This window comes from Lupinus angustifolius, chromosome LG02 (assembly GCF_001865875.1).
Source record: "Lupinus angustifolius cultivar Tanjil chromosome LG02, LupAngTanjil_v1.0, whole genome shotgun sequence".
In the NCBI taxonomy this organism is placed as follows: Eukaryota; Viridiplantae; Streptophyta; class Magnoliopsida; order Fabales; family Fabaceae; genus Lupinus; species Lupinus angustifolius.
Genome location: NC_032010.1, coordinates 9,932,662 through 9,952,222, shown reverse-complemented (window position 1 = coordinate 9,952,222; position 19,561 = coordinate 9,932,662). Strand labels below are relative to the sequence as shown.

At 34.0% G+C, this 19,561-nt stretch overlaps 2 protein-coding genes across 5 annotated transcripts; one reads left to right on the top strand and one right to left on the bottom strand.

The window, feature by feature from the left end:
- On the top strand, positions 291-6,070 carry LOC109335453 (factor of DNA methylation 1-like). Of its 4 annotated transcripts, none has more exons than XM_019571596.1 (9): positions 291-418; positions 1,204-2,096; positions 2,291-2,472; positions 3,053-3,142; positions 3,262-3,549; positions 3,839-4,054; positions 4,378-4,616; positions 5,591-5,601; positions 5,815-6,070. In XM_019571596.1, exons 2-7 carry the CDS (start codon positions 1,211-1,213, stop codon positions 4,606-4,608), a joined length of 1,893 nt encoding a protein of 630 aa, XP_019427141.1. In that variant the 5' UTR covers positions 291-418; positions 1,204-1,210; the 3' UTR covers positions 4,609-4,616; positions 5,591-5,601; positions 5,815-6,070. The 4 variants fall into 4 exon arrangements, with proteins under 4 accessions (XP_019427141.1, XP_019427134.1, XP_019427132.1 ...); XM_019571589.1 differs by lacking the exon at positions 5,591-5,601 and adding an exon at positions 4,797-4,798 and having other exon boundaries at positions 4,378-4,620; positions 5,817-6,070; XM_019571587.1 differs by lacking the exon at positions 5,591-5,601 and having other exon boundaries at positions 5,851-6,070.
- Positions 11,635-13,639, bottom strand: LOC109335448 (probable CCR4-associated factor 1 homolog 6). Its single transcript, XM_019571583.1, has 2 exons — positions 13,437-13,639; positions 11,635-13,281 (listed from the first exon to the last, which is right to left on the bottom strand). Exon 2 carries the CDS (start codon positions 13,241-13,243, stop codon positions 12,416-12,418), a length of 828 nt encoding a protein of 275 aa, XP_019427128.1. The 5' UTR covers positions 13,244-13,281; positions 13,437-13,639; the 3' UTR covers positions 11,635-12,415.

Sequence of the window (19,561 nt, the reverse complement as noted above, 5' to 3'; positions counted from 1 at the left end):
ATTGTTTGTGATCGGTTAAAAAATTAATTAACTATTAAAATTTTAATTTAAATATATTTTTTCAACCAATCACGTGGAGTGATACACTTTATGGTAGTGTTTTTTTTTATCCCTTCGTAATTCCAACACGTTCTCTGACTCAAAAATCCTAATAATCACACACATCACGTTCCACAATCTCATCCCCCATCGACCAACGATTACACTAAAAAATTTACAATACCTAAAATATCCCTACCGAACTCTACCCTCTTCAACCAATAGTAACACAAAGGTTCATGTAAAATCCGTGGAGCACCACCACAGAGTATAATTTCTCAAACCAACGAATTATTAGGGCTTTTCAGAGCGAGTAAGAGTAGCACTGAAAAGTGAAAACTTATCTCCCTTTCTCGCTCTGTGTTTCACTTTCATCATTGTAAGTTCACGATCTTCTTTCTCTCTCTCTATCTATTTTGTTCTTGAAGGCTTTATTTCTGAACATCGCAAGGGTTTTGTGATTTCTCTGCGTTGAAATTGTGTAATTTGTTGAGTATCGTGATTTTTTTCGTTTTTCATGTTTTTAATTCGTTTTAGGAGCTGCATTGTTCGAAATTTTAGTTGTTTTGTGAACAAAATGAGATTATTGTTGTGTCCGATTTAGGGATTTGGTTAAGGATAGGGTTTGTTTGTTTAAGCCTTTTTCTTTCCACACAAAATAGTGATTATGCTGGTAAAAGAGGGATGAGTTCTTAAACTTAGATATATGTTTGGTTGAGCCGTTGAGCTATCACAAAAATAGCATAAGTTACAAATTTAGCTGAATTTCAGTTGTATTATTCAGTTTCTCATAAAATCGTTTTGTGGAAATCACTTTTACCAAAAAGCAGAAGCTGCAAAAAATAGCTGAGTTTCAGTTTTTTAAAGCTAAATTTCTCAGTTTATCAAAAAATTATTTTTGTTAAAAAAACACTTTTCTACTATTACCAAATAGCAGAAGCTGCAAAAGTAGCTGAATTTCAGTTTTTAGAACCTATGTTTTCAGCTTCTCACAAATTCATTTTGTCAAGACCGCTTTTACAAACAAGCTGCAAAAACAAATTTTGGAGACGATTCTAATATGGAGCATTTTCCTTATTTATTCCATGCACGTTTTTATTTTGATGATTTCTGGAAAATTATACACAACCCTTCTTCCTGAACTCATGTTATATTTGTATACAGAACTTCAATGGACTACAGCTCTGAAGACGACTCAGATATCAGTGAATCTGAGATCGAAGACTATGCACAGAAACCATATGAACAAATAAAGGCTGGGAAGTACAAGGTTAAAAGTCCGAATGGCTCTCTTAGATGCCCTTTCTGTGCTGGGAAGAAGAAACAAGACTACAAATATAAAGAGTTATATCAACATGCATCAGGAGTCGGTAAGGGTTCGGCTAACAGAAGTGCAAAACAAAAGGCAAATCACCTTGCCCTAGCAAAGTATATGGAGATTGACCTAGCCAGTGAAGCAGAGCAAATCCAAGCCCTGGATCATTTACCCCAACCTGTCAATCAGCCTCTGCCTCAAGATGAACTTTATGTCTGGCCCTGGATGGGCATTATTGTTAATGTAGTGAATAAATCAGATGATTCTAGCTATTGGTTGAAGGAATTTGCTAGATACAAACCGGTAGATGCTCGTATCATATTGAACGAGGGAGGTCCGATTTCTCAAGCTGTAATGCACTTTAATAACGATTGGAATGGCTTCATGAATGCCAGTGAATTTGAGAAATCATTTGAAACTACACATCATGGTAAAAAGGATTGGAACTCAAGGAAGTTGCAGGCAGGCTCAAATGTTTATGGATGGGTTGCACGTAAAGAAGACTATGAATGTGAAGGACCAATGGGGGAATACCTCCGTGAAAAAGGAAAGTTGAGGACAGTTACTGCTATTGTTCAAGAAGCATCTGAAAGCAGAAACAGTATTGTGGCAAACCTTGCAATACAAATTGATGAAACAAATGAAAACCTCAACAAGATGCAGTACAAGTACAATGAAAAGAATATGTCCTTGAGTAGGATGCTTGAAGACAAAGACAGGCTTCACAGTGCTTTTGTTGAAGGTTTGTCTACTTTCTGTTTGTAACATCTGACTTTGCATCCTTCCATGTATTAATCAATGTGCTTTGATTTGAATGTACTGTATATGCTTTAGTGTTCTGAAATACATTCTTGTACGCTAATGAACACAGAAGAATAGTCACAGGAAAAACCGCAAAGAAGGTAACACTACAAAATTGTTTTATTTACATTTCAGAATCAAGGAATATGCAGCGCAGAGCTCGTGATGAGGTGCGGAGGATCTTGGAAGAACAAGAAAATTTAAGCAGTGAATTGGAGGAAAAAAAGCGGAAACTTGATTCCTGGAGCCGAGATCTGAACAAGCGAGAGGTACTAACTGATCAAGAGAGGCAGAAACTTGAAGAGGACAGGAGAAAGGTATTGTATATTACACATTTTTGGCTATTTGCATATTTAAATTATTTTTCTACCCTTAATTTTACTTGCTTATCTACAGTTATCCTTGCAAACTATTTTACCTATTTTTATCATTGTTCTATTATTTGCAATATTGGTTGCCATTTATTTCGACTACGTTTTTGTTTTGACCATATTCTTCCTTTAAACAAATCCCAATTCCATTGGCCTTTCACCATTTTTGAATTATATTATTGTACCATAAGTCAACATTGCCAAATACATAGCTTTCATTCACTGTGAGGAAGGATCAATTTATAGAAGTGGTTTCTGTTTTAATTATGTCATTCACTTAGGTTGATAATTAGTAAAAAGGACTGGTATACCCATATATGTTATATAAAGCATTGAACTCTGAGTAGCTTGCCTGTGCTAATTTTAAAAAAAAAGTGTTCTTTTATTCCATTGTAACCTCCAGAAGATGTATTACCAGATATCTGACTTACTATCCTTTTCACACTTAAGGTACCATAGACTCTGAAATCATTAACGTTTATAATGTGCTTTTAAGGATTCTGATATAATCACTTTGTCCTTATAGAAAGACTTGAGGAATGAGTCACTCCAGTTGGCCTCAAAAGAGCAAAAGATAGCTGATGAGAATGTCCTAAAGCTTGTTGAGGAGCAAAAGGTTTGTATTCTATTTAGTGTTTTGGTTATGGAAATTGAAAAGACGTCATATCATATGTTGCTCACTTTATTTTTATACATTGTGCATGCCTTCTGCTGATGTGGTTCTAAAATTTGTAGAGAGAGAAAGAGGAAGCTTTGCAAAAGATTATTCAGTTGGAAAAACAGCTAGACGCCAAACAGAAATTGGAAATGGAAATTGAAGAGTTAAAAGGGAAACTGCAAGTTATGAAGCATCTCGGAGATGAAGATGATGCGGCAGTCCAGAATAAAATGAAAGAAATGAATGATGAACTGCTAGATAAACAGGACAACTTAGAAAATATGGAGCTCATGAACAATACCCTCATTACCAAGGAGCGCGAGAGCAATGATGAACTACAGAAAGCTCGTAAAGAATTGATAGCGGTACAATCTCATTTCCTTTCTAATAGAAATTTCTTTTACTATGTAATTTTTTTGTTACATATAATAAACTTCTTCGCTTTTCTTTTTAACCTATCACTTCATGAACTCTTGAAAATAACCAACTAACAAGTAACGGCTTCTATGCGTGTGTCTAATCATGCTAAGTTGTAAACTTATTTGCTTGACAATTCTTTTCCAGTTTCTCTAGGAAATCAGATTTTTATATTCTGCTACTGTGTCAGGATTGTGGAGTGTAAAGTTTATCCTTTTTTTGTTTCTAATGTTTTAGGGGCTGAGCGAATTGCTGAATGGTCCTCGAACTAACATTGGGCTTAAGAGAATGGGAGAGCTTGATAATAAGGTCTTTGTAGATGCCTGCAAGAAAAAATATCCTCTTGAAGAAGCTGGAACAAAGGGTGCAGAGCTTTGCTCTTTGTGGCAGGAGAATGTGAAGAATTCAGCCTGGCATCCATTTAAAGTGGTCAAAGTGAACGATGAACATAAGGTATATCCTCAGAATATACCATCAGCACATACTCTGTCTGTTCATACCTTAGTTCGGCTGACATAGTTACTTATATGTGGTGCTCATATATTGCTTTATATGTTTTTTTGTCTCTAAAAAAGGAGGGTTTGTTGTTAGTAATTTTATCACCGTTTGTTAAGTTACTGACATGGAATGACATTGATTGTATGACTTTATAAGTCCTGCATTGTACCGTTTGACTATTTTTAAGCAATTTATCAAGCTAGTTTCATTTATATATACTTCTAAAGCAGAGAAATATAATAATGCTGAACATAAACAAATATGTTTCATCGATTCAGGAAATAATAGATGAGGGAGATGAGAAGTTGCATGGTCTCAAGCAGGAATGGGGAGATGAGATATATTCAACTGTTGTTACAGCCTTGAAAGAATTAAAGGAATACAATCCAAGTGGTGGGTATACTGTTAATGAGCTATGGAACTTCAAGGAGAAAAGGAAGGCTACACTGAAAGAGGTTATCAGTTATATCGTGGAGCATATCAGGCCACTTAAACGCAGGAGAACATAAGTCAAAAGGTTAGTGTTTCATATTTTCTGTTGGGTACTTTTTGAGCAGTGCATTGAGAGTTGAGTGGCTGATAATAGCACTGACTGATTTTCTAAACCTGCATTGGCTTCATGGAATAACATATACTATGTGATCACTGACTATGTGCCTATGTGGTTGGTATATGACTAAGTTTTTAAGTGTTAAAGTGATTACTATCTTCCCATGATATGAGTTAGGAAAGAAAGAATGAAATAAAATGAACTCAGATGGATTTATATGCACAAGTAACAACTTTTAGATTCTTGTTGAGTGAAGATAAATAATTTAGGGGTGGCAGACTGGCCGCTTTTCATGTGGTCCGGGAGCACAGAGGCTTGAAAAAACATGGGTTGGTGGAGGCTCGATGGTGGGGCCTGTACGGACTGATTCCAGTCCAGGCTGGGGGTGCTTTCAATCATGGTTGGTGATTCTGATTGGGGAGTTATGATTGTATATGTTTTCAGGTGGTGAAGTGAGTTGATGGAGGTTGAGGGCAAAGGTTTAGCAGCATGGTGGTGGGCTAGGCCGGATCAAGGTGAGATTTCGGCAGGGGACGAGGATACCTGGTCCCATTGAGTCTTGGAGGTGGAGGAAAAGTAGGGATAGAAATGAAAAATGTCATTTTTTGGTTAAAAAGTAATAATTCAGAAACTGGTTGTAATAGGTCATTTTCATGGTACACCATGCTAGGTGCACATTAGAATATGCTTTAGCCCTTAGGTCCATATTGAACATTGTTTGGTGTCATCAAATATTTATTATGCAATAATTCATTATTCTAATACGATATTTTAATCTAAAGCGTTAATCTATTTAAAACTAATATATGAAGTGCAGCCCCAATAATGAGTTCAATCTTTGACTAGGATCTAGTTTATGTACACAGAAATAAGTTAATTTTTTATATGAATTACAAAAATAAGCTTATAGTTTGACATTAATGAGAATCCCTGTTCCTTATGCTCTGAACTGCATGTTGGTTATTCTGATGCTACCTTTTTCATTCAATCTCTACATAAATATGTTTTCGGTATGCCTGTGGTTAGGTATAAATATCCCTGCTCATTATGAATAATTTCTGAAATAGAAGATGCAAATGAAATGATGAGTGATCCAATTAGTTGTATCAGTTTTCTTTTTTATAAATTTCAGACAGAAATATATTCTGATATTATGTTGACCACCACAACTGAGAATAATGCACATCTGTTGAAATTTCAGAGCAAGGCTTCACAAGGAAGAACTGTGATATCGCATAAGGAAGATGGCAAGTATGACATTTCAATTTGCTTGTATGAGACCATGTGCTTCCCTCAAGTAAGATTCTCAAGTTAAAAACCACTAATGTTAAGATATGTTTATTCCTAAGGTTCTTCATATTATGTCATGTGAGATTTCAGACTTTCCCTACTTTATATCATTGCTAAGACTCAATTTCAGATTTTCCAGACTTTACTTTATCATTGATAATACTCAATTTTAGACTATAAGAAAGCACCAGATTAATTTCAAGGGGGAGTAAATAAGACTCAGATTAATTTCATTTAAAACTTCCACTGAACGCTAATAAGTTATGAGTATTGTAAAAGTTGGTGTAATCAAATCCCTCCACGGATACTTAAAATAATATTTTTCCAAATATTTTATTATGGAGTGGTGTTATCTTTTAAACTTAATAAAGTCTATAGCAATATAAAATGTTAAATTGATTGTTGGATTAGTATTTGGCACTCGGTAAATGAATTTGGTTAGACTAAGATTTATAATTGCATGTGCAATCGCACAAACTTCATGAATAGTCATGGCATATACATTTTCTAAAATTATGTATATAATGGTTTATCACCTCATTTGTTGGCATCACATTTGTATGAGTAATGATATATCATCGTACCAAATATAACATATATCACTTGTAAATTAATCATTAATAGATGAAAATATAAAATATCATTTGTGATGCATCTTACTTTTCTTATGGGTATAATATATCATTTTACCTTGTATTTTGACACAATGTAACTTAACTCTTTCCAAAGGCAAGCTAATACAAAAGTTGTTGAATAAACTATACAAGTGAGAAGATCTTTCACCACATTTGTATTTTCACACTATTTCCTACACGTTGTTGGTTTAACGAGACCATTTGTGTGAGGGTTTCTGCGAAGAGATATCTATCACCTTATTAATTAAAGAGATATTGTATAGGGAAAATTGACATTATATAACATTCTTTCTAAAAAGGAATTGCCAGCACAAAAACAAAAAGGATTTCTGAAAAAGTTCATAAAACTTCTATAATTTAAGTTTTTGGCTAGTAGTTTGATGAGTTATTTTTTATTCTTAATTGCCCATTAAATTCTAACTGTTTAACTTTGTGAAATTGGCCCATGCATATACATATATATTAAATTACTAACAATAAAAAATTATTGCTCATATCATTATTATCTAATTTTAATTTTTTGAATATCAATTTTACTATTATTATCTTTTAACCAATTTGTATTTTGATATTGGTTTCATTCGGTCATCAGGACAGTATGCACTATAGTGGTAGGAAATTTCTTATACATTTTCCTCATTTATAAATAAATAACTACTTATCATATTTGCATTTAGTCAAGTTTTTTAAAATGGATGTGAAATTCCTTTCACAACATAAAGAAAAGTAAAATCTTTGTAATGGAAGAGCGGACACCAAAAATTGCTCAAAATAACAATTTTGGCTATTCTCAAAAGTTAAGCAATTAAACAAAGGACCCTATTAGACACCTTATACATTCATCTCTATCACTCACCAACTTTTTTAAATGTTTTTTTATACATGTTTTCTTAAAAACTGAGCAGATATTGAAGTTTTGGTTTAAAGAAAACATTTGATATGATTCTTACTTGGTTCAAAATGACATTCATCTTTTATTCTCTTCAAACTTCTTTGATTTAAAACAAGGCCAGTTAATAATAATTATTGTTTAGTCAATTACCCTGCCACTGTAATTTTGAGATCCTCTCTTGACTCCAATTCTCTTACTTTGATACTTATAATGTAAATATTAACCTTTAGAACTTTTTTGTTAATGAAAATTGGACCACAACATGTCAACCAGATAACAATAGACAAAGCACATTTCAGCTTTGCACACTTTAAAGACATAAAGGGTATGAAACATTATATCACTTTCAGTAAATACTCATTTTAGTCTTCATGTTTTTTAACTTTACCAATTTGGTCCTCAAAAATTAAAAAACCCAAAATAATCCCCAAAAATTTCAAATTATGTCAAATTAATCATTTTTAGCATATTTTTTAATACTTGATATAGACTAATTGACCTTAAAATAACTAATTTGACCTACATTTAAAATTTTGGGGACCATTTTGGGTTTATCAATTTATGAGGGACCAAATTGGTAAGCTAAAAAAAAATGAGGGACTGAAATGAGTATTACTTTAAAAAAAAAAAAGAGTTACTACATTTATCACCAAATATTCAGATCTAAAGAAGTTATTTCCGTGCAAATAGCTGATAAGTGTCACAATCTGACAACATAAAGCAAATGTCATTAGGAGTTTAGACCAAGTATAACTTCTAAAACCTGACTAACAATTTACTACTATAATCTTAGACATGAAAACAAGCATTTAAAATCTTCTATCAACCCAAAATATCTATCAAAAATCTTGGGCATGATGAATGCAAGTTGAGTTGGTGGAGGAAGATTCAAATTTTCACTGTCAAAGCATATTGGGCATGCTTTTTGCACACAGATATATTCCTTGTCTCAAATCTTGTACCAAAATCTTGTCATGTACTAATGATAATAAAGTAAAAACAACAATAATAATGAATGTTTAAATTTTTCAAAAGACATGGCATATTTTCATTTGTGATAGACAGGAATTGGGACATGGTTTGGAACAGGAGATCTTTGTTCATCATACAAACCTCAAAATATCCTTCTCATGGATAGGGTCACATATAACAGGATCTATTGAAGATGCAATGTTATATTCATTCAATAGTTTCCATGCCTAAAATAATCAAAGAATCATGAAAACTGAAAGCAGACATTAAAATTTGGAAATTATGATTTGCATCTTTAAAAAACTAAAAGGCAATGGAGTTTCTGTAGTCCAGGTAGGTAAGAAACCTGTATGCCTTATTTCTGGCAAAACATTCTTCAAATTATCGATCCGAGAAACCACGAGAATGAAAAAAGAAATACAGCAAAGGGGAACATCCCAGAATACCAAAACAAATTAAGGGTGAGAAGAGGAAGACAATTGATTTGAATGAGAGATATCACAGACTCACCAGCAATTGATTCAGAATCTCATGGTGGTTTGGTTGTCCTTGCTAAAATCACAATTTTTGAAGCGACTGCATCAAAAAATCTCAATAAGTAAACAAAATTGCTGAACGAAAACCTTAAAAACAAATTCAAAGAAATCAAGCAACAGCAGCAAATGGGTTCACTTTCCTTGCTGCCAAGGAAAAATGTTTCCCCAAACTAACCCAATCAAACAACAAAAAACTGTGGAACCCAAGCCAAGCTTAAGAAACTGCAAACAATTTTGAAAAAGGACGATGTAAGAATCACTGACAAACCTGCAACATCTGAATAAACAGAAAATAGATAAAAATCTGAGGCAGAGGCTGGATCATTCCTTTCCATTGTTGCACCAGAGAAGACAAAGAAGAAAAAACAAAACAGAGAAAGTCAAACAAAATAGCAGAACAAACAAAAAAGCCCAAGAAAGATGAAACGAAACACCACACTGAACGTCACCCGGGGGTGGATTTTTCTCTAGCTGTAAATAAGATGGATATGTGTATCATTTGCCAAATCCTGTCATGCCCAAGTTGAAACTGGATTCATTGACTAAAAGATGTAAAAAGATAATGCAAAAGCTGAGTTAAGCACACACAAACACAAGAGAAAGTAACATTCAAACGTATTCAGAAGACTAAGACACTTAATGTCAAGGGTTTATAGAAGTTGTTGGTATTCATAGAGAGGCTCAAATAGATTGATTTCAACAGACTTAACAATTTTTTTCCGCGTCACCGCGTGTAATTTAATTTTTTTAAACTCTCTCAATGAGAAGAACTCTTTCCATTCTCAACACCTAAGCTAAACCAGACACCAGCTTACTTCTCCAAAGATCCACTAGAGAAATTATCAACAGCTATTCAGAAAGTATGTATTTTGTTAACTTTTATAGCTTCCAATGAACAGTGGTCTATCGCCTTATTCTTATTGGTTAAAGAGAACAATTGTATTTTGTATGAGCATGTGGAAAAGTTTTCTCACAAACTTTAAGAATCATTAAATGCTCAACATGCATGCATCTTGTTAAATTTTGTAATTTATCTGTGAATGGTGGTGGCTTATTTGTTAGAGACAATTTGTCAATTTGTATAAAAAAATCAAATTATATAGCATAGTCTTTCCAAAAGGGAAATGGTAGGACAAAAAGTTTTCATAAAACTTAATAGCTGGTTAGTATGTATCCATTTTGTTAAGCTTAGCAACTCCATGTGAATAGTTATCTATCTTTCTATTGGTTAAAGAGATCAGTTGTCATTTTCGTACTATGAAAAATCACATTATATAGCATACTCATTCCAAAAGGGAAATAGTAGGATGAAAATGAAAAGATTTCATACAAACTTAACAAATGAACAGCGGCTTAGAGTGTATCCATTTTGTTAAGTGATCCATCTTTAAAGAGAGCACCTGTCATTTTCGTATAAGGAAAACTCACATTAGATAGCATACTCTTACCAAAAAGGACATCATAGCATGAAAAAATATTTCATACAAACTTTATAATGAACAAATGGTAAGTACATATCCATTTTGTAAAGTTTATTAACTCTGCATGAATAGTGATCTATTGTCTTATTGGTTAAAGAGATCATTTGTCATTTTCGTATAACAAAAATTCGCATTATATAGCATATCTCTTCCCAAAAAGGAAACGATAATACAAATAAATTTTATACGAACTTTACAACTAGCAATTTGTTAAACAGTTTTGCATTATACAGCATGCTCTTTCCATAAGAATGATCGTATGGACAAATTTTCATAAACTTGATGGATGAACAGAGTATGTATGCATTTTGTTAAGATTTCTAACTGCAAGTGAATAGCGGACTGTCACCTTATTGGTTAAAGAGACCATTTGTCAATTTCACATAACGAAACTATTGCATGATATATAGCATGCTCTTTCCAAAGGGGAAATGATAGTACAAAATTACAAACTTTATAAATGAATAGTGGCTCAACACATGCAATTTGTTTCATTTTGTAATTACTCGTGTATATCATGACTCTTCCCAAAATGACAAGTATGCTAAAATAAAAATGGAAATTCCGTCACCTTCTTGTTTGTTTTTTTCCAAGAATAGCAAAAGCTATGGAAAGTATTGTGCATGCAATCCCTTCGCAGTGCATGGCACCAAACTGCTAGTCTTACGTCAAAGTCAACATCCTGCGAGGAAGCACATTAACACATGTAAGAAGAAAACATCAAGATGCCTCTTCTTGACAATACATAAAATCAATTAAAGGCACTTTCTGTCTCTTATGGCTATTGTGATAAATATGAGAGGAATAGCAACCACAAGAATGAGGATAACATCAAGGTCAATGTCTATAATATTAACTTCACACCTAATTGGAATCATGCCAGTTTACTAAGACCATTTATGGCAAATATTTCAACTCCATACTTGCCTAGCTAATTTTCTGCCGAAGAACAAGTTTCATATGTTACATATCAAGATCAATGTCTATAATATTAACTTCATACCTAATCGGAATCATGCCAGTTTACTAATACCATTTATGGGCAACCTTTCAACTTCATATTTGCCTAGTTATTTTTCCACCGAGGAACAAGTTTCATATGTTACATATGAAGACAGGTATAACTTTCTTCATATCAATAAAAACACCAGCAGAGCTATGACCATATTTTTTCTCTCACTAAGATTTTCTCCCTTTGCTCTAGGAAATTTATAACAGATGTCTAATAACAAAACCAATTAATTGTTAGCTAAAGCAGAAAAATTATGCAACCATATCTTTTGTAGAGGGAAATCTCAAGTATTACAACTAACGTAAGCCTTAGCTTTACAAGGAATGAAACTTCAAACAGAAGTATGATGCAGGCAGAAGCTTTACCTCCTCTTCTATCCAATGCAAAATTTATGCCAAAATAATTATCAGTTGTCATGCTAATTTTCATATAGACCAATGGCATATGTATAGCAGATTGGTTAATTACTTCTTTAAATCAAATTAAATAAATAAAATGGATGGTCAATTTCCTTTCAAAACTAACGAAAAGAATAATATTTGAATTTTGTAATGGATGGGCTGGCACAAAAAACTGCTTGAAGAGCCAATGTACTGGATCTCAAAAGACAATCTATTAAGCCACCACTCCTTCCCTAAAAGGAATACAGCCTAGGCACGGAAAAACTCTGACCATAATGCTTGGAATGGTTTAAGAATCAGTGTATCAGTTGCCAATTGCTGTCATGCCCAAATTCATTGACTAAAAAAGGTGTAAAAATATAATAAAAGGCTGAGTTAGGCAAACACACAAACAAAAGAAAAAATATCAATAAAAAGTATTAATAAGACACATAATGCCAAAGGTTTACATAGATGTGGGTATTCATACAGCAGCTCAAATAGATAGAGATCTACTGACTTATTAACGAAGTTTTTCCTCTTCTAATTTCATTTTTTTAAACTTCTCTCAATGAGAAGAACTCTGTCCATTCTCAACACCTAACCCGTACAAGACACCGGCATACTTCTCCAAGGATCCACTAAAGAAATTCTCTTTCAACTTCCTGAATGTACAAGATGTGAGCAAACTATCCGAACCAGCCTGATGACAAATCCCAACCCTCTCCACCTCCAACAACTCTGCAAGCTTGTTCAGCCCTCCATGAAGGCTATTGCAAAACTTCATGAGATGCTTGATGTCATAAACCGTAGGGAAATACATGTTGATAAGGTTAAAAAACCCAACTTTGGTATCAGGCAAATTCTTACAAGTTAAAAGCTTTAACAAGTATCCAAAATCATAACCACTATGGAAAGTAACCCAATGAACATTATCATTCAACACAATCCCAGATGACATCAAAAGCTCACCAAACCGCTTCGCATCGATACCCATCTCATTGTTCTTCTTGAAATCAATGCCACTCTGTCTCAAAAGCTCGATCGAGTCATTTGCGAAAACATCCTCATTCACATTGAATTCGCGGAAATTGAATTGCCAAATGCACTGACCATTGGTCCCACGCGTGGGAAGATTCCCTTCCTCATCCGAGAAGGTGAGGCCCAATTGAATCAACTTGAGCATATCAACATTGTCCTTTAGGGTTTGGTAATGATAATCATAACTATTCTTGAAATTCCCCACTGGTCGAAGAACAATCCCCGGAAATTCCGTGTCCATCGCGATGTAAGGGTAATCATCAACAATTTCCCTTATCAGCTCGAATTCCTCTTCCAGGTTATCGTTCCAAACCTCACGAATATGAATCAAATCGCTTTTAGGTAAAAGCGGCATTCCACGGAACCAAAATTTATCAGACAATCCAACCAAATCTGTTGTATACCCACGAAAATTAGCATCAAGGTTAATCAAATGCCCATAAAAAGATCACGAATTGAAAATGAAAAAAAAAATTAGGGATTGTAGAATATTTAACTTTAAAATTGAAAATTGGAGAAAATGAAAACGGTAGGAAAGAGAATCTAACCTTAGGTGGAAGAAAGAGAACAGGGAAATGGGTATTGAAAAAAGATTGAAAGATTTGAAATTGATGAGACAAAATGAAGGAAGAGAATTGTGGGGTAATGAAACCTCACCCCGTTCTAGGGTTTTCTTTTTGTTGTTGTTAGAAAACAACCTAATCTAGAAAGATAGAGAGAAGGGACCTTTTTGCTGTTATGTCCTTCTCTTCTCAATTTTTCATTTCCATCTGTTTTTTGAGGTTCACTGTCAATAATAACTCACAAATGCTGTTGTAATTCAACCTTTACTGCAGGAACAGTAATTAATTTTGTGAATTTACTCTCACTGCACCCACAAAAATAATGACACTTGACAAAGTGATTTTTGGTTGGTTAATGATTCGTTTACTCTTACTTGTGGTTAGGGTTGACGATGAACTGGTATTCGTTCGAAACTCGATTTGTTATTCAGCTCGATAAACTTGATTTATGAACAAAATGAGCCGAACTTAAGCTAAAAATTGAGCTCGTTAAATAAACGAGCCGAACTTAAGTTGGATATAGTTCGACTCATTAGGTTCATGAGCTACCTTGATATATATTTATGTAAACTAATTTTTATGTTTATTATGACACGTGCATTACTTTTTATATTTATTTTTATTATATATATAAACAATGTTATATTTATATGTATAAAACTTTTTGTAGTATTTTTAAAAATTAATTAACTATTTAAGTTGTCCAAATGAATCAATTTGAACTGAGCCGAACAGTTCGTGAACTTTAACCGAGCCGAACTCGAGCTCAACAAATAAATTGTATCGAACTTGAGTCGAGTTTCGAGCCGAACCAATCCTTCTCGAGCTGAATCGAGCTGAACTCTAGTTTGACTCAGTGGGACTCGTTTCCAGCCCTACTCTTACTGTACATATTTATTTTCTTGATATATAAAATAATGACTAATGATATATTATCCTACTAAATCTTTTACAAATCATACTAGAGATTTAAGAAAGTGACATATGTCACTTATAAACTAATAGTTAATAAACAAAGTATCACTTTGTGACATATATGAATTTTTATGAGTAAGTAAATTTGTAGGAATATTTAGTAAAAGAATTATCATGTTCCTAAAATAATATCTCATTACTCTTTTTTGGATTTCATTATCCTACACATGAATTCAACATTGCTCATGATGAGGTTTGAGACCTTTGGGCTAACCCATCTATCCTATTGTATAAAAGTAAAACATGGACAAAATATAATTAGATAATCAAATATGTATAATTTTTATTTCATAACTTGCTTTTCTTTGTTTCAACATGTGTTGTGAGAATCAGACGGGATGGTCTGATTGTTTCAACCATTGATCAACTTGAAAATGGATTTGGTTTGCAGTCTTAACAGAATGAGGATTGAATCGCTTTCAACCAAAGAAATTTCAATCAGACCGTATTAAACCCGGTTAAATCATATTTACCTGGGAAGCAAATCGGATGGTTTCACTTAAAATTTTACAAAAATGAAATGTAACTCCCCGAAAATTACTCCAAAAATAATGCTCAAAAATGGGTAAAAAAAAATTGAATGAGGTAATATAAAATTTGTTTCCTTTTCGGGACATCACTTTAAGTAACACAAATTGCGGAAAAAACAAAAATCGTTACCTACTGGTAACCAAAAATAACTCAACATATCTTTGAATAATACTTCATTAAAAGAACGGGAAGAAAATATCTTTGAATAATAATACTTCACTAAATTGAAACTATACAAAAAGGCTTAGACATTCAGCACATAAGTACCCTACACGGATACCCTACTAAAAAGGCAAAATAGAAATGGAAATGGCTTCTAGCGGCTAGCTCTAGTGTCTGCGAGTGCGATAGAGCACTCGCTCAAATCCTCCTCCATCTCATATTCAGAGGAGAAGTTTACTACCTCGATGGAGTTCTCGATGCAAATTAACTCCACACAATCCTCCTCTTCAGCTTCTGGCTCCTCCTCAGCCTCCATCTCCTCTTCTAGGTCATAGGACGAATAGTGTGACCTAGTCACCGCCCTTGCATCCGCCTGGGGTTCGGGCATGGTCCGTCGAGCAGCTCTCCTCCATGGTGGGGAACTGATCACATCGTCCCAACTCTATCGCCTCCTAGATGGCCCTGCAGCAGTTGGTCCAAGAGGAGTCACAGACTAAGTAGACGACACAGCAGGTGCCGACCTTCGATTAGGCAAGGTGAAGGAAGCCTCCAGCTCCGCATGATGGGATGGGAAGCGCATCATAGAGCCATCGCATACCATCTCCAACTCTAAGGCACAAGGGTTCGTGTAGGTGTATCGATCTCCATCAATCCTCCATGCCCCCTCTTGGGACATCGAGAAGCGGTAAATCCAAAGCCTCGTAGAACAATCAATCTGAACAAGAACGCGAACCGAAGACAAACAGAAAGAAAAGGGAGTAAGATATCTAATGAATATTATTCATTGACGGCATGTAATTACACAGAATATCACATCCAGACATACACACATAATATATACAATACATTTCACAATCATAAATGCAAATGATGAATGATGTTGTAACTCACACCATGAGGATCAATACCCACGAGCTCAATGTATGAATGTTATGTTTATTTCATCCATCATGACATTGTTATCCTCCCAATAAACTATTCGGAAATAATTGAGAGTACAGGTCCCATAATAAGCTGATTTGAATGCACCAAACTATTCCTCGCGAGGATATATGATCGATCTATTCTAAAAAAACTGTCCATTTCAGGACAATATCGTATCAAACACTTTCTGGGCATCCCTCTCATCTATCCTGATTGCAAAGAGGGGTTGTCATAGATCGTCTAGTTTGCACTGTGAGAACTGTCCGATCCAACAGAATACCTCATCTAGGAATACGAGGGACTCGTTTCACCTAGACTCTCCTTTAAGACTTTGCTGACGAACCACCGCCGTCGCCATCCCTCTCAACATCGTGGGGCTTGTTTGTCTCCCATAAATTTCCTCTCCACTACTTCATTATCCATAATGAGTATGCACAATAACTGAAGTTAGCTGATTAAATTTTTTAATCATTATTTTATATAATTGGCCCAAACTAAGACATCTCCCAAAGGAATGCTTTATGTGGGACCCAATCTTACGTCATCACGTAATAGAGGAATAATATTCTTACCACTACGAACCATCATTGAATATCCTGGACGACCACATGGCCAAGCCTCTTACGGTCAGATGACCTTGCTGCATGGTATCATGTAAGCCTTTTTGGGCATTGCCGTAATCACGACATCACAGTCAGAAACCTTGCCCTAAATAGGCGCAAGAACAAAGGTACTTGTATAAGTTTGTCGATTTGGGCACCAAACTTAATCATCTGAGCCATAGTCTTTCCCAAGTGTTAAATACACTTCACACCCAAGCTAGGGTTATTGCCTAAACAATCAATCAAAAACAGTCAACATTATTGTCTGTCTCTCGCTCAAGCGACAAATTCATCAAAGTAGACTCAAGTCTCTGTTTGTCTCTCGCCCAAGTGACGGGTTGTCGCTCAAGCGACAAATCCATCAAAAACAGGTTGAAATATCTTCTGGTCCTCGCCCGGGCGCCAAAAACGCCCAGAACAGGCCACACTTGTTGTTTGGCCTCTGCCCAGGCGAGGGTGGTCCAGTGGCCAAGACCACTCCCTCGCCCTTCTGGGCCACCAGGTCGAATGCCTCCGTTGTTTTCGATCCCTACGCATTTTAAATTCTCGAGTGGTATTCCTTCACGGTTAAATACTATACTACTTGATATTTTAATCTATCCTAAGCATACAACCTAAGAAATTATCCGTACTTAATCCAGGCACACAAATATTTGATTAAGTACGGGTTTTCTTAATACACAAATATAACTCCAAACTTTTGAGATAGTTTAGGAGATCTGGATGTCATATTCGGACACCACTATGTCACGATATATTCTCTCTCACCTTAGATTATCGCGTGCTTGATTTCCTTTATGTGTGAGTGGGTTGGTTGTCCAACTTCGAAAGTTTTGAAACTAAACACACGAAAACAATTTAGTGATTTGCGAATTAAATTTTTACATAATAACCCTAGGGTAAAGACATTGTTTAACTCATTTATGAACTTAATCACTTTCATCCATCTGGTCCAAGATTTATATTTTTGAACCATCGTTTATCCTCGAAAGTCTTATTCCCGATTTCCAACATTTTCAAGGTAAGTTTTTAATAAAGTTTACACTTTTACCACCGCATAGATTTATATTTTCATGGAAACTTTTTAAGCCATACTTCACCATTTTAAGGTAAATTTATTAATCCAAATCTACACTTTTTAAATCAATATCTCTTAAGTTGATCTTACCAGTTTTAAGTAAGTCATCTTAAGTAGATTCCATATTTTGTATAATAGTTTTCCATGGTCATTTCAACACATTCTTGATAGTGTTGATCTCATACCTAAAACAATATTTCTTAAGTTAAACTTACCACTTTAAGGTAAGCTTATCTTAACCACATCCATACTATAACTAATCTACTATCCAAAACTTCATAACACTTTAAATTTGTAAAGTCAAGACTTTTATAAGTAACCTTTTATCCAAAATCATTACTTGAACTTGGAAGTCAAAGAATATCATTTACTAATCAAACCTTTTAACTCATAAAATTTTAAACAACACATTTTCACAAAAACTCATCCATAAACATTTTGGATTTCAAAGTTAGAAACTAATTTTTTCCTAAACAGATATAGGCCATGATTTAGACCCAATGCTAAGGAAAGTTTTGATTTTTCAACTTATCATTAAACACCTTAAAGGTTTCTTTAATGACAAAATCATCACCTTTAAAATACATTCAAACACCAACGTTAAAAATATACTATTCTAAACTTGTCCAAAGCCATGGTTTTTCAAGTAAAAAACAAGTGAAAAAAATCCAAACTTTACATGGTTAGAAAACTCCTTAAAGGTTCCTTTGATATACAAACTATCACATCTAACCATGTTCAAATACCGACATTTATTTCTAACATTAAATCCGAAAACAACTATTTTACACTTGTTCAAGGCATGGTTTCTAAAGCCAAAAACAAGTGAAAAGTTTCAAACTTTACATGGTTCAAAACTTTTTAAAGGTTCATTTAATTTCAAAGTCATCATCTTTAACTAAAATCAACAAAATACAAACTTTTTAAACACTAAAATCAGCCCCATGAACACAAAAAGTTCATGGTTTCAAAACAACTTTCTAAGTTCAAAAAATACATATTTAGAGTTTTGAACATAAAAATAATTAGGAAGATTATTATAACATTTCAACGGTTGAAAATGTTCATAGTATACATATAAACATCATACTAAAATTTCATAAACATCTAATGGTTAGATTATAAGATATGAATAAATCAAAATGAAGAACTATGAAGAACTACTTTGAGAGTTCTTTAGAAAATGCAAAAGTGAAGAGAGAATGTAAAAATGTCAAAGGTATTCTCTTGGTTATGATTTGACTCCTTAAAGAGAAGCAAATCCAATTTGGGGAGGAAAAAGTCAAAGGTTTTTCAAAATGTAGTTTGTATAAGAGATAGTGAGTGATTTAAGAGATTTTGTATAAGAGGATATGTACTTTTGCTTGTTTAACAAGCAAGCCTCTTACATGAAAGTGATGTGGCCTTATCGATGAGACATTTGCGATTAAACCATGTTCGAGTATTGTTGGTTAATACTCAGTCAGATATTAAAAATCTCCCGATTTCGGTTTACGGTTAGAACTTCGAAACACGAAATTCGGAGGACGAACTTGATGACTATCTTGACTCGAAATAATATTTAAAAGCCAATGGCGCAATCAGAATTCGATTCCGAATTACAGAACTCAAAAACACATTATTGGGTCGAATTCGAGCGAATTTGGGTCCGACAACAGCTCAAAAACTTATAGTCATAGAAAATTACGAACATTTACCAAAAAATAGGAAATCACAAAAAAAGACTAACACTCAACTAAGATTTAGCCTAAATCAATACCGATTAATTTATAAAATTAATTGTTTATAAAATTAATAATTAATAAAATATACACAAAAAATTAACGGTGTTACATGGA